The sequence below is a fragment of the Emys orbicularis genome, chromosome 2 (assembly GCF_028017835.1).
Source record: "Emys orbicularis isolate rEmyOrb1 chromosome 2, rEmyOrb1.hap1, whole genome shotgun sequence".
NCBI classification, from domain to species: Eukaryota; Metazoa; Chordata; order Testudines; family Emydidae; genus Emys; species Emys orbicularis.
The window spans coordinates 257,601,994-257,621,358 of record NC_088684.1 but is presented as its reverse complement, the minus strand read 5'-3'; the positions used below and the strand labels follow the sequence as shown (position 1 = coordinate 257,621,358).

The following is a 19,365-nucleotide window of genomic DNA, read 5'->3' as shown; positions in this document are numbered from 1 at the left end:
TTCCGTCCATTCTTGGGGCGGCACAGTCCGAGTGGCTTTTTTTCTTTGCTTTGGCAGTTCGGGCGGCTTTTTTTTTTTTTTTCCTTGGGGCGGCAAAAATGGTAGAGCGGGCCCTGATAATCTGCCACATGCAACCTTCTCTAATCTACCAAGGGAATGGGACAAACTGAGATTTGTCATATACTAAAGTGTCAAATATCTGCCATAATTAAAGAAAAATATTTTCCCCTTTGATTTTTTGATAACTTTAAGATAGAGATTTTAAAGATAGAAAAATCCCCCTAAAAAGCATTTATTTACATGGTTAAGGCATTTCTTACACAGACCATATCATTCTTCTGGTCTGTTCCTCCTTTGGACAGCTGTTCAATTCAAAAGACATGATGTGCCATCAGTCTATGCTCAAAAGAGAATCTCATATGTAACAAATCTTGGTTCTCAAGAGGGAGATTGTGCTTCATAACTGCCTTTTTTTTTCCTGTTTCCTCATTACATCACATCAGTTTGGTTAAACATTACTACTCTTCTTGTAAAAAAGACAACAACCCATATTCATGGACTGTACTGATTATATGCAATATATTTTATAATAGACACATAGTTGACTTAACATCTACTCATATCACAATTGCTTTTATTGCAGATGACCACCGCTACAGAGTGGTTGGCAGCAAAGCCTTGGAGATTTCTCATGTAGGTATTAAATAACAAGGTTTCAAGCAAAAAATCATTTATAACTAGCAATGCACATTCACCAAGAAGTGACCAGGAATACTTCATTGCCACAGGACATCAAAAGCTGGACATGTGAAAGAATAAGCTGTTGAAATGAGATTGGCATTGCTAACACACAATCTTTTCTTTGGATAAATAAATATTTACCCCTGTTTTGGTCTAGAGGAAAGAACAAATATTTAAATGAAAAACATATATAAGGCAAACATTTCTTTTTTGAATCACATCTTGACAAACTGATTTGTAAACTGATTAAATCATGGCCTTTGTTATAATTGTAACAACTCATTAAATTGTATTATGTAATATATTTGGCCTTGTGGATTTTCATCTTTTCAACATCAAGCTGATTTGCATGACATTTCATATTTTCACTTGCAAGTTTCCAAAAGTTCAACTCAAAATTTAACATAATTAAAAAAAAAGACTTCTAAAACATAAAGTTGTTAGTGGTCTACAAATTGCTTTATTAAAAATATATTTTCCATGTATTCTTTTATATTTTCATTTAAAAATAATCTCTACAAGTTGTTAATCATGAGAGATACAGTACCTTTTTTGAAATCACGTTGTCTTCCTTCTGTTATTCTGTTTTCTACAGTAGCTATTTAAAAATGCCATATTCTTTTTCAAGCATTAATTAAAGAACAGCAGGATAATTAACAGGATCATCAATATTACAAGGAACATCAAATCGCTCCAGAAGGGGCTATTTAACTGGAAACATTTTAAATTTCCTCAAGTAGTTAAGCTGATGCATCTTTAAAAAAATAATAATCCTGAATGATAACTAACTTTAGTATTAAATCTGCTCTTTGGAAGCAGTTATTTCAATATTTACTTGGAAAGATTCTGTAGTTGTGCTCAAAACAAATAACTCATTCAGGACCAGATTATTAGAGGTAATCAGATGGAGAGATAATACACAATATTTTTTGTTCTAATTAAAAAGGGAAGTGATTACCTGCTCTTTGGGGGTCTTATGAACATCACACAAGTTTTCCTCAAAAGAACCTAGCTTTAAAATGACCATTCTATTGAAACAAATCTGACTTTTCTCAGCAAGCTTCACATACAAGATGTGAATATCTAATCATGAGCCCTATTTAAAAGTCAGCCACTGTTTTGGGTTCTCGATCAATATCTTATCAATTATAGTTTGGGGTATGCCTCTTATTAGCAATTTAGGAACAATGTTTTTGAGGATATGTGAATATCCATGACCTCCATATTTCATCAATCGATTCTTAGTGTGCACATCATGAGCAATTACAATTCTGTCTTCATAGCCTTCGTCAATTAACATCCGAATCCTGTATAAAAGTAAATACGAAGTATGTCTGTCAGTTAAGAGTTCATACAATTCTGGAAGTAATACAGAAATAATTAGTATTTAAATATTTTACAGGGCCATACCTCTAGTCTGCATTATAAATGAAACGAACTATTTCAGCATCTTTAAAAGAAACAAGCAGGCTTGTTTCTTAAATATACACAAAAGATTAAACTCTCCTAGATCCATTTTAGAGAGAAGAAATCCCTTTGGAAGCAAGACAGTGTGACACATCTGGAGTGATGAGTGGGGAAAATCCACTTTGCCAGGATTTATTACACTGTTTTGCAGTCCTGCTCCATCAGTGTCAATGGCAAAATTCATGGATTTCAACATGAGTAGGCCTGGCCCACAAGGCTAAACAATCACTTCCTAGATACACTGTTCTTCAAATGATCATTTAACAGGATTAATGCTTGCCTCTAACCTAATATAAACCATTTCCACACCTGTACTGCTAAGTAGTTCAGTTGCATTTACACACTTTTTTTGAGGGATTTCCACAAACAAAGAACATGGTAATGCACAGGGATTAGATAACTTCCAACCATGGGTCTTTCATCTGAAGAAGCAAATCTCCTGGAGGATTTTTGCTCACTCTACACAGCCTTTCTTAACAATACTGGTTTATTATTTTGCAATCACACAAGGAAAAGCAAAACCACGGGTGTAAATGGCTGTAGCCCTGCTGAAGTCAATCAAGCTTCTGAGGATCTGACCCAGATTGTTGAAGTTTATTCAAAGAATAAAGTATGGGTGGATTATGCAAATATTAACATTTCTTTAGTGAATTTCCATCTGGAATAACTGGGCTATAGACATTTCAAGTCTTTGAGAGTCACCAATTTCCACGAAGACAAAATCACACAGATAACATCCCACCCTCAGCAGTTTATCTATGGAGAAAGTTAATTAAAATGGCTAGTCTAGCAGCAGCTGTCTTTGCTAGTGCTGTACAAATAAAAAGTAATGTCAGCAATATCACAGGTGTAAAGGGCTAATTCCACAGTCCCTGTAAACAGATTTTGCACAATCAGAGAGAGGGCCAAGTTGGGACAGATGATAAGCCGGTGGCTAATGTCTTTCCCTCTGAGGGTGAAGTTTGACTGGTGGATCTGCAAAGATCACCTCTTCTGTGGCAGTGCAGAAGCAGCTTCATGAACCTTCCTGCATCCTGCCACCCTCTTCCAGTCAGCAGAACCACTTTGGTTCCACTCCTTTCAGCGTGTTCCTTCCACGCTTGCAAAATGTGGAGGGGTGGGGCATGATTTGCCCCCTAAGAGAACAAAGGTAGAATTCTGCTGGCTGATATACCTTCATGATAAGAGCCTACTACATCTGAAGGTTGTTCAACATGCTTCTCTGACAGCATCTACTGGCACAGAAGTGACTGTCAATGTGTTTTGGCCAGGTGTACGTCTTGCTGCATTAAGAGGTGACAATGTTAACAAGAGTCCTGAGCTCCCAATAGCTTGCAACATTAAAGTGGAAGAGATGAATATTAGCAAAACTGGTGTTTGTTCATTGCTTATCACTCACATAAACCTTTCGATTCCACCATTTTTACTAGCACTTTGCAATTTTGATTTTTTCATTATTTGAGCGTGCTTTGATCCCGGACAAGGAACATTATATTATTTTGTCATCAGCAATATGAAAGTTCTTACTGTCAGCTTGGGGTGGGGGAGGGCAGGATTTATACAGAAGATTGGTTATAGGGAGATATGTGCATGCAGCTGGGCAAAAATCATAATCAGCCTAAATCTGGTAAATAAGGGGACTTAGTGCCAAACTGGAGGTTTTCCATAAAATACACATGCTAACGTTGTAAATACTGTAGGTCTGCCACAGTGAAAGTACGTCCTCCTTCCCAAAACTACATGCCAGTGCCAGATTGTGTACTTGGTAGAGGATAAGATGACAGTGGCTGGGTCTGTAAATCAAAATTTAGTACTAACCAAACCACCAGATCTGAGCAAGGAAAACCAGATAAAAGAAAAAGTAGGTAAGATGTGCCATAAAAAAACCCCCAAACCAATGAATAAACACAAATTTTGAAGGAGATTATGTCAGAGATGATGACTGGGTCAGCCTAAGATCCAGGCAGTCCCAGAAATACAACTTCCCCCACTCCATAACTCTCCTAAAAATTTACAATAAATCTACACGCCTGCTCATTAAAAAAATAATTTTCAACATACCCTTTGCATAGACATATATTATATGTACATACACATACATATTTATAGCTGTATTTGTGTGACTAGACATACACATGTTTGTAAGTTAATTCATACATAAGTATTGGATCTGAACATGAATATGCTTGAAAATGTTCTTCTCTTTGAATACTTGTACAAACAAATGTAGGGGTCAAGTTGATATGTATTACTTTGTGTGGAACACAAATCAAATGTCAGCCTATTAGGAATCTGCAGAAAAACAGGAGGCTGCCATTGTCATGGTGTTTCCAACGTGAACACACTGAAAGTACAAGGAACAGTTTAATGGCGTTTCCAACCCAAATACACACACACACACAACCAAAACAAAAGGCAATCTTGTAGTATTTCTTTTTGTAAAAAGCCTGCTGCCACACTCATTCAATGCCAGGGAGCTAAGGAGGAACAGCTGTGGCTGGGGGGGCGGGTGGAAGGGGGAATATTATGGATGAGACAAAAAATATTACCATGATTAAGGAGAGACACATTACCCCAGGCCCAGTAGAGCAATCCTTTTGGATGCATAGCTCCCAGTGTTTTCAATAAGAGTTCTTATTGCAAACATGCAAAACAACTGCAGCACTGGGTGAATGTTTTGCAAGCCTATGTTAGAAAGGCCAAGTGTGGAAAAACTGTTGTTACAACAGAACACGATTTGAGATAGTGCGTGCAAGACTGAAAAGCAATATAAATAGAGAGAAGATTTCCTATTGTGTAAAACCAGAGATCTTTCAGGCACAGAGAAAGTCAAGTGCAGAATCAGATAAAAACTTGGCAGAAAGAAAAGAGATAATAGTCTGAAACCAGACAAGAGAGATTGTGCAGCCAATGTAACAGAGGCAGCCCAGGCAGAAAAGTAATGTCCGCAATAGGAGTTAAAGCTAGAAAGATCTTTCCTATATTTCGTCAAATGATCGGGAATCGTAAAAACCTTCTCATCAAAAAGTGAGGAGAAAAAAGTGTTTCTGTCCCTGGGAGAAAGAAGGGATGGCATCTTGCCACTCGATTAGGAATGACACTGCTGACAAGTTGACACAGGGGATCCCACTCCAAATATAGCAGGAAGCCCCAGCCTGGGCAGATCGTACCCACCTCAGACACATACCTCATGGGTCTGTCTCTTTTGTAACCTCTGGCAACACTTGTACAATGTGCTATGCTAATAAATCTCATTGAACTGAACTGGTATTGGAGACGCTGATTAGAAGCAGGGAAGAGGACAAGAAGAAGTGAACATGAAGATCATTAAAGAGTTTTGAAGAGAAAAGAATGTTATCCCTTGGATAGGGAATGTGGTGGTGGTGGGAGAAGTGATAGAGGGCCTAGCAGATAAACAGATCATGCTGCACAGTGGAAGCAAAGGGGCAAATGCACCTTTCATGTAAGTGGCTGCAGCTCCATTAATGCCAGTGGTGAATTTGGGCCAAAGTCTTTTACCCATTTATCAGACATTACAATTAGACTGGACAATGGATAGTAATAACACCTAATACAGGGATGACTATAAACAAAGGCCAGACCTTTATGTAATCACATTTAATCCCTCACTTTGGAGACCAGGATGCTAAAAAAAGAGCAACCACTCTACATGGTGATATTCAACTAAATGAACAAATAATTATGAATAAACATCTTTAAAATATTCTACTTGCTTAGGTTTTCATAGTTGCGTTTTCTGTAGGAAGAAATATTTGTATTATACATACCTAGCTAGGTAAGAGACAGAGTTATATTTATTGTACTAGATAGAAGTACCAGCAACAGTAAACTACCATCATTTAGCATATCGGTATGAGCAGTGAGCAGGACCATTCTGTGATGCATTTGAAACCTGCATACCAATAATTTTCATTTTCAGTAGCTAGCAGTGTTATTGTTTATACTTCATTGCATTGCACTAGGTACCTTGCAATTCTTTCATTGTCACTTGGCATATCAATATCGGGATGGAAGTGGTAATGAAGCAATTCTGTACCAAAGAGGTCATACTCTAAGTAGCATCCAAGTTTAGCGAACTCCAGCAGTTTCTTCTCATCAAATATAGTCCTGCAGAAAACACAAAGCACAGTGTAAATGTGCATAAACAAGTCATCATCATAACACATGTTGGAAATGGTTCCAGGGCACCATGTTATATGGACTACAGCATTTAAATATATCACTGGGGGAAATCTTACTTCCAAGGAACTAAAAATATTTGATCAGGTTTACTGAGAAATTGAGCTACTGTTTGAGAAATTTAAGTTGTTAAATAATAATAAACCAACGTATTATTCAGTCTTTTCCCACGTCATTTGGAGATTCCATGCCTTTTAAAATATGTTAACATGTAGCATAACAAGTGCAATTATAATGAACTTCAATGAGAAAAAAGAACCAAGACACACATGCTTAATATCAGAAACTGTCCTGTCACACTCATGAGGAAGGAAGGTTTTGCTGTTTGTTTGTTTTTAAATTCAGAGGGACGTTTATTTAAAGCCAACAGACTATTTATGTGAATAAGGACTACTTGCCCAAAAAAGAGGTATCAGATCAGGCACTACATATAGGGCTCATTTCATCCACTACTGAAAGACAGACATATTTTGGGGTCTTCTTCTTAGCATATGTGCAACATGCCTCAGGTAACACGTGACCAGGATTCATCACTGAATTTGGTCTGCTGGTTGGCTTCCCCGGCCAGGACTGGGTACTGATGGGGAGTGTGACGTGAATGCTGATCCACCCCCTTCCCTTTGGGGTAAAATGCTGCAAATGTTTAACACACAACACTACACACTGGTTTAGGACTGAAAACCCTACCCAACAGAGACAAAAGATAAGGTAGGCAGAGTGTAACGGCTCATACTGGAATTTCACCAAGATTCCCTAAGTTAACATCCCTATTCTTGCAAAACAATGTAATGGCATCTTGAAATAGTCAGGACCACAACTAAAACACAGCACATCGGTGGAGCACCAGTTCAGGGGGAAGAGTGACAATTGGTGAACTAACGACTTCTGGCAGCAAGCAAGTCCTCCTTGGAAATGTCCTCTCTGAAGACCTCGGAGTAGGTTCTTCCATCTGTGAGAAATTCCTCTGAATGATGCAATGTAAATCTATCGATACACCCATAACGTGAACTTTCTCACATGGAGGAAGCTTTTTTGGAGGGATAGGGAAAAGAGGGGAGGGGCGGAAGAGAAAACATTTAACAAAAAGCAAAAACAAAAAGTAAAACAACAATTTACTTTGCAAACAACGTGCTCTGTTCCTTTATTATAAGCACAGATATTTGCATTTAAATAAGAATGTTCACCTACAGCTTCTCCCTTTTTGATGCCACAAAGTCATTTTTCTCAGTTTAATTACATCATAGTCTGTTGCTATGGAAATGACTGATGTCACAAATTCAATATTATGACTTAACAGCAGAATCAAGTAGGAGGAACAGATGGGCTGAGAGAGAGAAAACCCTTGTTCAGACAAGCCTGTCACCAGCAGGAGTCTCAGCATTGTCAACTGTAATTAAAAACAAATTCTTTGTAAATACATTTCACAGTTTACACAAGATAAGAGCTTGTGACCAAATGGGCTTTCAAAGTGCAGTGCAGAAGAAGGAGTGGCTTACAGTGCCAGCCCTGCATAGTCCAAGGGGCTGCAGTAGCCAAGAGAATGAAGCTAGTTCCAGCGCAATGCCAAATTTCATAGGAGTAATGTCACAGGCATGAAAAATTATTTAAAAACAACTGTTAGTGGTGGGCTCACAGGGGACTATATATGTTATGCTTATTAACATATAAAGCATTATCCATTACATACCTTCATGACATATACACCATGGATACTGTAACAGTAGCCATAGGTACCAGTGAATGCTCACCCCTGTTATGACAGGGCACCTTTGTAACCTTAATCCCTCTTGGGTGACAGGGGCCAGGAAATAAAAAGTTGACTCTTCCCAGCCCTCCTGTGTATCACACTTTTATTACAGAGCCCTAAGATAGAATGTAATAAAAAGCTGTACTGGAAAACATGATGTAACTAGCAGTATAGAGTTAACCATTATAGTCCGTTCCTGACATCTAAATAGTACTGTTATGTGTTGAATGAAGACAAGCATGAAGTTTAAATCTACATACAAACTTCTAAATTTAGGGGATCTGGATACTCCAGTATAGAGATGGGCCTAAGATGCTAAATTCACTTGTAGATGCTGAACTGTACTTCAAAATTCGAGGTCATTCAGATCCTGTGTTCCGGTGAGGGCCCATCTCCAAGTGTGTAATGTAAGGATATAATAAATATCAGAACATGTCATGAGTTGTATCAATGGCTGTTCAGCTGATGCTGCACTTAGAACTTTGTGGCCCTGATTCTCCTCTTGCTTATACTGTTGTCGTTTTTTTCACCAGTGTAACTCTGTTCAATTAAATGGAATCATGTATAATTCACACCAGTGTAAGTGAGAGGAGAGGCAAGCACTATGTTTAAAAACAATTTGTTTTGCTACATTCTATCGAAGTGGTTACAAAAGTCCCTGGCACTGCCTGTGCAAGTTGCTGAGCACTCTTGTATCCACAGATTAGGGGGTTAATATGTTTTTTAGAAAGTCCAAGAAATAAATCTACAGAAGATTAATCACATATTAATCCATGAAGAGAGATTGTGTGATGTATATAATTGATTTTTCATTTATTTTTATAGCATTAAAGCATTATTTTAAAAATTAATCAAATGTACCCAAAATGTACATGAATAATTTGGGGTTCTGGTATATATACAAACAATCTGTACTTGAATTGCAATGCTGTGGAACATGTAGTCAACAGGAATCTTCAATAAATGTAACAGAGTTGGGTATAATTTATATGTCTATATTACACCCTTGATGGGGACAAACAATTGAATTGCTGAGAGTCATATGACCACAAATAGTTTCCATTATTCAGCAGCTAGCCACATTAATCAATACTTGGACATTTGCCAAATGATCGCCAGTTACACAAGGTCACATAAACCTGCTGTGCACCAAATGGCCTGTGTTTCTCAATTCAAGGAGCAGGATACTATCTCTTCCCCGCCATGTCTGTGTTGTGCTGTTTTTGTTTTAAAGGGGGCTAACATATTGCTCTCTGTAATAAGACAGGACCTATCTAAAATCTAACTGGAATTTTTTTAAGCTGTATTGCTTTAAATTGGTTGCAGAGTCTGAAGAACCTGGTTTGGGGTCTGATCCAGAGTCCAGTGGAGTCAAAGGAAGTCTTTCCATTGGCATCAATGAGCTCTGAATCGGGTCCTTGGAGAGCAACCTGATTTTTAAAAGGGATGAACACCTAGGAGCTCCCACTGAAATCAGTGGGACCTGCTGAATGTCCAGCACTTTTGAAAACAAGGCTACTTATTCAGGTGTCTATGTATCGACATAGGATCTGACTTTTTAAAATCTTGGCCAAGATTGCTTGTAGACTAGAAGCCTGATCCAGAACCTCTTGGACTGCATAAGAATAAGCATTATTGTGTTCTTGAATTCTACATAAGCATGATTGTATTCTTGAAATCACTAACCACAAAGCAATGCTTCTTGTAGTGATATCTGATCACTGGATAAACCCAGCTGTCTGAAGCTGCCATGTAATTCCCCGAAATTCCACTATTTCTAGACAGCACATCTAGGAAAACCATAGACATATGATACCAGGGTAGCCTATTACCTGTCAAGGTGAGACATGACTGTTTTTGAGATATCAGCCCCAGTCTCCTGCAGAATGCGAATAATCTGGAAAGGGGCATCACTATTCCTGCCAGGATGGATTATAATGGGGCAGCCCAGCTGTGACTGAGCATGGGCTGTTGCCTGCAGTACTTTGTTTTCACTCTCAGTCAGAGGCCATGAGCAGCCAATTTCTCCTACAACACCACACTTGATGTTGGTTCCATCAGCTCCACTGAGTATCTCGTTGACGATAACGTCTGTAAGCTAACAAAAATAAAAAGGAAATCCTTTTGTTATTGATACTCTTTGTGTTGCAAAGTATCAGCTCTGGTCTACACACAAAGTTGCACGGGGTCTAACTAATGGTGTTATTTTAAATCTGTTTAGACAAATATATCCAGCTTTGTGTACACACTCTTACACTGGTTTAAGCTTGGTTTACATGAGGGTACCTTGTGCCAAGTGCAACCTAAACCAATATAAGCCAGGTTTAAACCAATACCAGAGCATCCACACAAAAGCTTGCACTGGCTTAACTAAGGGCTGGTCTACACCCAATATTTGTAACGATTTAAACCTATGCAACGTCTGTGCTTAAACAAGAATTTTTTTTAAAGCAGCCTGTAATTCTGCAGGCACAGATGATGGCATGTAGACACCTGCAAATATGGTCAGGTAGTTAAACTTCTTGATGCTGTTATTTGCCCCCACAAAAACAGGCGCACACTTGTGTGTGCAAAACCGAGGTTGAGAACGTTTAAATATCTGGCCCTGAATGTTTAATATGGAATCATGATTTCAGGGCACACTAACAATTAAGTAAACAAGGAAAGAAAAAGGTTGGCAAGGCTAATTTACTGTATTAACCTAGAAGCTAGTACCTTAAAACTAGAACATCAGCAAACAAACAAACTCCATGTCTGTCATTCATTCTTACTCATTCTCTCCCCCGGACATGGACACACAACACAACGGGGTAGATCCTCAGCTGGTGTAAACTGAAGTTAATAGAGCTATAACAACTGAGACTAGCTGAGCATCTGCCCCAATACTTCTGCACAGTAATTGTAAACCTTCCAATTCATGGATACAACTGAGCAGTTAACAGGAATGGGTAACGGGCAACAGAATACAGTTCTTAGAATTCCTTATGGCTGTCTGAAGAATACCATTTGTGTTGCAATGTTCCCAACACGGGGCTTACCTAAATCATATCCAGTTTAAGCAATCATGGCATGGATTGCTGGAGACACTAAATCCCTCCCTTGTTTAACTAATGCTAGTGTCAAAACTTTCCATTTACTTAGCTGTATCCTAACAAAAAGATAGACCACAATGTCCATATAAATGTCTCTATGGAATCATTGAACATTTTTCATTGATCAGTCACTGCAGACATCTACATTCAACCAGGTACCTGCCAATATCCTGGACTGGATTAAGCATTGATGGAATGGACTGCAGACTACACTGCACTCTGAAGAACAGCTTGAAAGCTTGTCTCTCTCACTAACACAAGTTGGTCCAATACAAGATATTACCTCACCCACCTTGTCTCTAATATCATGGGACCAACACAGCTTCAACAACACTGCACACACTGCACTCTGTAAGTCACCAGTGGTCCATGGACCACAGTTAGAGAACTTTTACCCTATGGATCCATTCAATTTGGCCCACCTATTGAGAAATGGCACCACTGCGAACGATTTCGGGCTGCTCCTCAGTTGACATAAATCATTAAGGTCAATGATGCTAACCTCAATGGAAGTATGCCAGTCAACACCTGCTGAGTATCTATCTCTGTGCTTTTAAGATTAATTTTACTCTTTTGTAAATATAGCAGATGTTTTTAGTTTCAGCTCAGATCAGTACATTCACACTCTTTGGGCTGCTCAGTTCTCTTCTGCCTCGGAGAGTTCCCCTCTCCCTTCATCATATCATCTTAAAGACAGCTGAGTGGATATTTATTATGGTGAGGTGTAGGGATCCCGGCCATGCTCAGGACCCCATTGTCCTAGGCATGTACAAACACAGAGATGGTCCCTGCTCCAAAGACCTTAGTCAGACAAAGGGTAGGGAAAAAGGATATAATATACAGGCAGAGTGAACAGAGGGATGGTTTGCAAATAGCCTGTCAGTGCCACAATTATTTATTTACTTCCTTTTAAAAAACCTTTTGGGTGTTTAGTTGGGATGGATTAGCTGAAAAGAGGGACAAGGAAAGTAGAGGGGACATTAGACTATTTCCATCCCAATATTTTGTAAAAAGGAAAAATTTTCACAGCTGTGCCAGGATGCTGTACACATGTAGCCATTTTTCACTGTTAGGTCATAATAAACCCCTAAAAGAAAATGGAAATGCTGAGAGATCAGAGTGGCAATACTGGGTGCAGATACAATTTACACAAACACAATTATCATTGTTTGCACAGGTTTTCAAGAAGAGTATATTTAGATTTTTATCAAGTTGTGCTTGACCTGTCACTGATCTCCTGTCATCTGTACATTATCAGTCGGGCAGAATTTTACTATTTACTTGTTAGTACTTACCTGCTCCACTGACATAGCTTGTGTCTCGGAAGAATGAGTGGCATGCACATAAAACCCAGCACCGGCAATAATGTGGACCCCGGTTTCCTCAGCAAGCTTCTTTAAAGTCTTTACATCTCGGCTGATACCCATGGTTGTGTTTTCCACTATAGTCCCACCACCTGCTGCCTTATAATGTAATAGCTCTTCCTTTACAGCATCTGTTTCCTGATACAGAAGAAGGTTCTCTTTATGGCTGTAGGGATTCTGTTTAATCCAAAACAAGTTCTTCATCTCAATGGGCCCATCAGACAAAGCTTCTTGGCCTGAAGAAGGCGGGACATAACAGCAGCTGTAGTTCATTGTCAAGTGTTCATGGGTCATGGTGCAGCCAAGCTGACTTGGCTCCACAAGGCCCAACACGGTCTGCACTTTACCACACAGGGAAGGCATTTTTCTTCTTATTTTAAAAGGAAAGAATCCAGATTCTAAACAAGCATTTGCTGGAAAAGAGGAAGGGAAATAAAACATGAAAAAAGTTGTATAAAAAGCAATAAAGTGCATATAAAATATAGGAATTTCACTCCCAATGCAGATTGTTCCTTACAATATATTTTTAAACGCTTTGTCCAGTCTAGTTTTAAGATGGAGTTTCGTTTACTCCCTTGTGGGAAACTATCCCACAGTTTAGCAGACTTCCCTAGCAGGGAATTTTCCCTGATATTCAGCCTACATTTTCCTTTTGAACTGTTACTCCCAGTTATCTTCCCCTGGCTCACTCTTATTGTTAATATTTAGGACAGCTGTTTGGAAAGTGGGGGGGGGAAATCACAAACATGCTTTGCTTGCTTGTAAGGAAAAAAAAAGATTAATAAATGTCTTTGCACACTAACATCCTACAGGAACAGTGATAGATAGAACTTGTAAGGAGTGTTTCAAACAAGGAAAAGATAGCAGCCTTGCCTACTAGCTCAGAAAGGGGGTGGCTCTCAAAAGAGCAAAGAGATGGTAGTAGGAAAGGAAGAAAAAGGGAGCATGGTTGCTGGCACTGTTGTGCTGGCTGAGGTTATGTCTACACTACCAGCTAGGGGTGTGATTCCCTGCTCACGTAGACATACTTGTGCTAGCTCTCATCCGAGCTTGCATGCTAAAAATAGTAGTCACGGTAGCACGGGCAGCGACAGCACATGCTAGCAGCCCCAAGTTCAAACCCATTTGAACCCAATGGGTATGTACTCTGGGCTTCGAGTACGTGTCGCCGCTGTCCGTACTACCACAGCTATACTACTGTTTTTAGAGTGCTAGCGCAATGAGTGCTAACATGAGTACGTCTATGCGAGCTGGAAATCACACCCCTAGCTCATAGTGTAGATGCAGCCTAAGTGAAGAAAGAGCTGTGTGATGGTGGGGAGAACCAATACGAAACAAGATCAGATACGTAGGGAGGGGCACAGATACGTAGGGACCTGAGGGCAAGGAAAATAAGTTTAAACTTAATGGAGCTGATAAAAGGGAACCCTAAACAATTCCTCTTTGACTTTGGCATTTACACCCCATAGCAGTTATTGTAGTTCCATTTGGCCCAGTTCTTTCACTCTTTCTTCATTAGTCCATGTCCCCTCCAGACCCTTTTGTGGCTGTGAATTTCATCGAATATTTGCCAAAACCTTTCCGGTGTTCTGAGCCACTTTAGGCAAGGCCCTGTGTAACTGGCAGAAAGCTGGACCTGAATTCTGCCGGAAGGACCCCTAGATTCTACAGCAGGCTGGAAATTCAATGGCAGATCCAAATACATTTCAGAATGGAAATTTTTATCAGATTATGTAGGGAAATGAAAAATGCAATTGGCACAACTATGTTTATTTTCTCGTTAACGTCAATTATTTAAAACTGTTTACACACGTTCGGTTTTCAGTGTGGTGCAGATTTTCACATTGACAAAAAGCAGCAGCATTATAGAAGTTGTCAGGGGAAAAGCTGGAGGTTCTGTCAATTAGGAAGGAGACAGTTGGGGCTTTTGGCACCAAACGTGTGAAAGGAGTTTTGGAGTTGTGATGGAGTCCACTAGTTGCGCTAGAGGAGAAAGGTGACATTTCCATTACTCACCCCCTGAGCCATCCAGTACCCCCGCAGCATTTCTACCATATTTAGCACCCTGTCATGTCATTGTCTGACACTATTTGTGAGTTCTGACCCTTGTGTCCTAGTCCCCTTGCTCTTTGATTGTCATTTCTAGTATGGTGGTTGACATTAGAAATAATGCTAAATTCGAAGTTAAATTTATATCAAGATATTTACAATGTAAAAAATTCTCATTCCAATTAAAGGAAAACATCACAATTTATTGTGGTAACGCAATATCCCATTACGACAAATGTTTCCTTTTTAATAGCAACCACTGTATGTTCATTTAGGATTCTCTGCTCCCCAGCAGCTGTCACATTTTGTCAGCTTGAGCCACCAGCTGAACATACTTGGCATCAAGGCTGAATATTACTTGCCTGATACTTTCCATTTTTTAAAAAAAATATTATCCTCCAAGATTGAATATACCCTTTCCAAACCCAGGAATCTGCTTATGTTTGGACACCTTGTTTGCCCTACTGTGTGAAGATTTTGAGGGGACAATCTCCACCTATTTTAGTAACCTGAGGTCAAATTCTGATCTCAGTTACACTGGTTTAAATGTGGAATAACTCCATTGCAGTTCCTCTGGATTTACATTAGTGTAACTGAGAGTGGAATTTGGCTCCTGAACAGCAGGGATTCCAACAGCAGAAATTCAGATCCAGTTCTACTTCTCCCAAGCCTCACTGGGAAAATATTGTTACCTGAGGTGATTAGACTAGCATTTCTTTTATATGGCTGAACCGACAATATTATTTTTCTTCAGCTAATTTGGATTAAACAATGTCATGTTATTCCTTTAGACATTAAATGGGCAGTGATTATGATATTCTTTAAGGCTACTACCTACAATTGCACCACATCAAAGGTTTCCAATCTGTAAAAATGTAGCCTGAATCTCTACAGGTTAGAATTAGCACAACTCTCTCTCTCCCTCCCTCCCTCTCTTTTTAAGTTTACTTCCCGTATTAACACTAAACAAGGCTGACTACCCAGTTCAGGTTAGATCTGCCTGATGCTAGCTGCAAAGGCTTGAGGATATGTAGTTATAATTCCTAGTCAAATAAAATCATGAGTTATGAAACAAAATACATGTTTAATGATGTCCAGAGGATAGGACTAACTGGAGCACACATTATTGATTAAAGAGAGAGGTCTTTCCCTTTCTATCTCCCTTTTAGTGAATAATATCATAAACATGGGTCTGTTACTGGTAAAGCCCTAAGAGCAGATTTTTTATGTTTAATTTTCTATCTATTAATGCGACAGAAGAACAAAGTCAAAAGGGCATTGAGCCCTAGATATCAAAGGGGTTAATAATGTCTAGATCTCTGATCTTTAGGGCTAAACAAAGTACAACAGTAATCCCATTTCATAGCGACAAAGAGTTCCAATAGCTACCCATAGTGTTCCAATCTAAGCATAAAATACCAGCTTCCTCAGATTAGAGACTGACACTGTATAGTAAAGAGTTTTCAGTGACTGTGGTTAATCTATTTATGAAACTTGGCCAACCTTAAGAGACAGATATAGTTGATTTACTGTATTTGTGTGTCCTGTGTATAAGCAGACACTGTATGAAAATCCCAATTAGAAAGGACTGTTCTGTTATGGATTTAAAGAGTAAATGCCAGCAGAAGTGGTTGTGCTGTATATGGTAGACTTAATATAAAACATTACTTGGGGACATTTCCATAACATGGGATTACAATAATAGTGCTCCACGTGGGTCATTGTGTTGACTTGTTTGCGACAGTACAGGAAGGGTCACTTTGCTAAGAGAGACTCCTAATTTATTAATATAATGAGCTGGTATTTGTCAAATAAAGTCACAAGGGCTAAGATTTCGAAGAGGACTGCACTTGTGTGAATCATTAGAAGCAAAACACCTTTCTCTTTCAGTAACTGTGGTTGGTTGTGATTAAAATCAAGTTGTCTGACCTCATCATTAACTGAATGTTCTTGATTAGAGTTGGTGTTCTGTAGACCAGCCCGCCATTTTGGAAAAGATTCAATGATCTGAGTCATTCTTGTCATTCCTATAGTCCAGGCAAAGAGAGTAAGATGATTGTCTTAAATATTTAGTCCTTTTCTTGCTGTTTTTTTCTTCCCACTAAAAAACTATACTCTCACACTCAACCTAAAACTGGCAGCATAACCAGTGGTATTTACACTCCATATAAAACCATACTGTCAAATTATTTTTTTTGCACAGCCTCTTTTCAAAATGCACTTTTTAGCCTGATGAAACTACCTTTTATAAATATGTTTGAACAAGTACACCTCTACCCCGATATAACGCTGTCCTCGGGAGCCAAAAAATCTTACCGCGTTATAGGTGAAACCGCGTTATATCAAACTTGCTTTGATCCGCTGGAGTGCGCAGCCCCACCCCCCTGGAGCACTGCTTTACCGTGTTATATCCAAATTCATGTTAGATCGGGTCGCATTATATCAGGGTAGAGGTGTAATTATAATGTAATCAGGGATGGCCTTAGGGAAAATAGTGCCCTGGGTGAACTTGTATTTTGGCACCCCTGGGCCCACTGCCTCCCCTGGTCCCCCACCCATCACCCGCAGGATCCCCACTCCCCAATTGCCCCTGGACCCCACTACCTCCTTGGGCTCCCCCCCATTGTCCCTGGCCCCCACCCCATCGCCTCTGGTCCCTGCTGCCTCCCCCAACCCCTCCCCCATCGCCCCTGCTGCCTCCGCATCCATCCCCTCTGGGCTCCGCTGCCTCCCTGGGCTACCTTCCCTTCCTCCCACCCCCCATTGCCCCAAGCTCCCTTCTGCAGCCTCGCACCCTAGCCCACCCCTCTCCTTGCCTCTTGACCATGGCACCCCGGGTGGTTGTGCACCCATAAGGCTGACCCTGAGTATAATGGAAAAAGCAGCTCTTATGGTAAAACTAGATATTGCTAATTAACAATTAGAGTGTGGTATTTTCCTGTTATTTTCTACATTTTTCTATTTTATTTTTACTCATGTTATAATATATTACTCAGCAAATGCCATTCTCGTTGAATCAGGCTTTCTGCTTGCTTTCAGACAGCTATTTTGATATGTATGTAGATTTTCAAGATGAATTTTCTGCTAATTCCTTTCTGGCACAGATACATTAGATTAATCTCAACTAATCTGGCCTGACCTCTGTGAAGACCCATGTTTATGTGTGTGATCCACTTATAGCCTGTGGGTGCTGTCCTCTGATTTCTGCCAGACAAAACCTAGAATTATCTGCTCCAATGTTGGATTCTTTTTGTAGCAGGGATTAATCTGTTGACTTTTAAGATTTTGTATTACTGCATATATGCAAACCTAAAAGAAATAAAAGTACACGCTTCTATAGCATCTTTTGTCTGATGCTCTATAATTACTTTACAAATTCACACTTTAAATGAAGTATTCACATTTTAAGTGACTTGCCCAAGCTCATACAGTGGGCTCTCTTCCTGCAAGATATAAGTAACTCTCATTGACGTCAGTTAATTGCTAGCTAAAGCCGTTTTAGAAACCCACAATCCTCAATTAAGAATTGTGGAAAATATAATTAACTTAATATTCTGATTGGGATGAGATCTTAATCACCATCCTGTTACCTTCTGTATTGACTTTCATAAATACCATAATTCTAGCATGCTATAATGATATACTCGCCTTGATAACACCTGATGGTACCATAGCTAATTCATATATATAAACTAACCCTACAAACAGCAATTAAGACCACAATTCAGCAAAGAGCATGTGCTTAACTTTAAACTGTTAGCAGTCCCAATGAAGTCAATGGGACCACTCACAGACTTTAAGTTAAGCTTCTGCTTATGTGCTTTGCTGAATGGGGGCTTAATTAACTAAATTCCATGTCTTAGATACATACAGTTCATTTCTGTGAAAACATGTTTCTTCTCTTAGGTAAGACAATGAGATTTATATACACAGTCATGCATAGTCTGAACATCAGTAAAAGTATTAATGAATGCAATCACAACCTGTACTTTTCTAGGGCTTGGCCTACACTACAGAGTTAGGTCAGCAGTTCATGTTGGCCTAACTATGTCAGTGTCTACACTACAGCTTTGCTCCCGCTGTTGTAAGTGCCCTACGACATAGTAACTGCACCTCCACGAGAGGCGTAGGGCTTATGTTGGTGTAGTTAGGGTGACGCAGTGTCTGTATAGACTGCACTACTTACATCAGATGTTGGCTAAACTCTTGTCCGTTTCACAGCTCCCTGCACCTGACTCAGCTTGGGCTGTCACCCTGGGGCGGATGGGGGACTCCCCCCCAGATTCCAGCTCCTGGTGGGCTGCTGCCCAGGCTCCCCTCTTCCTGCTAGGAGCTCTGCTGCCCCCCCCCAGGCCCCTGACTCCCAGTGAGCTGCTGCCCAGGCTCCCAGCCGAGATGCTGCCCAGGCTCTCTGCTCCAAGCCTGGCTGCCAGGCGCTGAGAGCCTGGGCTCCCAGTTCCCCACAGAGATCTTAGAGTGTGGTTGCTCTGAGTGGAAACAATAGCAGCGTGAAATTGACAAGGGGGGGCTGCAACTGTGAGACCCGTGTGGCTGTCAGTGCCCCACAATGCCCCTCTTCAGCCAGTGCAAGCACTCCTGGAGAGGACGCGCTTCACTGGCTGGAGGGTAGTGTGGCCATCAACAGCTGATTGAATTACTGCGGTGGCTGTAGCTTGACCTAAATTAAGTAGGCCTAATTTTATAG

General features: G+C 39.9%; 1 protein-coding gene across 2 annotated transcripts in view; it reads right to left on the bottom strand.

Annotated features, from left to right (window-relative positions):
• Positions 1-646: 646 nt before the first annotated feature.
• PTER (phosphotriesterase related) overlaps positions 647-19,365 on the bottom strand; it is a 34,347-nt gene continuing 15,628 nt past the window's right edge. For both annotated transcript variants that reach the window (XM_065398900.1, XM_065398901.1), the window contains exons 2-5: positions 12,543-13,024; positions 9,988-10,253; positions 6,196-6,336; positions 647-2,048 (exon numbers count right to left, since the gene is read on the bottom strand). In XM_065398900.1, coding sequence (XP_065254972.1) covers positions 1,838-2,048; positions 6,196-6,336; positions 9,988-10,253; positions 12,543-12,974 — 1,050 coding nt within the window. In that variant the 5' untranslated portion in view covers positions 12,975-13,024 and the 3' untranslated portion in view covers positions 647-1,837. The remainder of the gene's footprint in view (positions 2,049-6,195; positions 6,337-9,987; positions 10,254-12,542; positions 13,025-19,365) is intronic.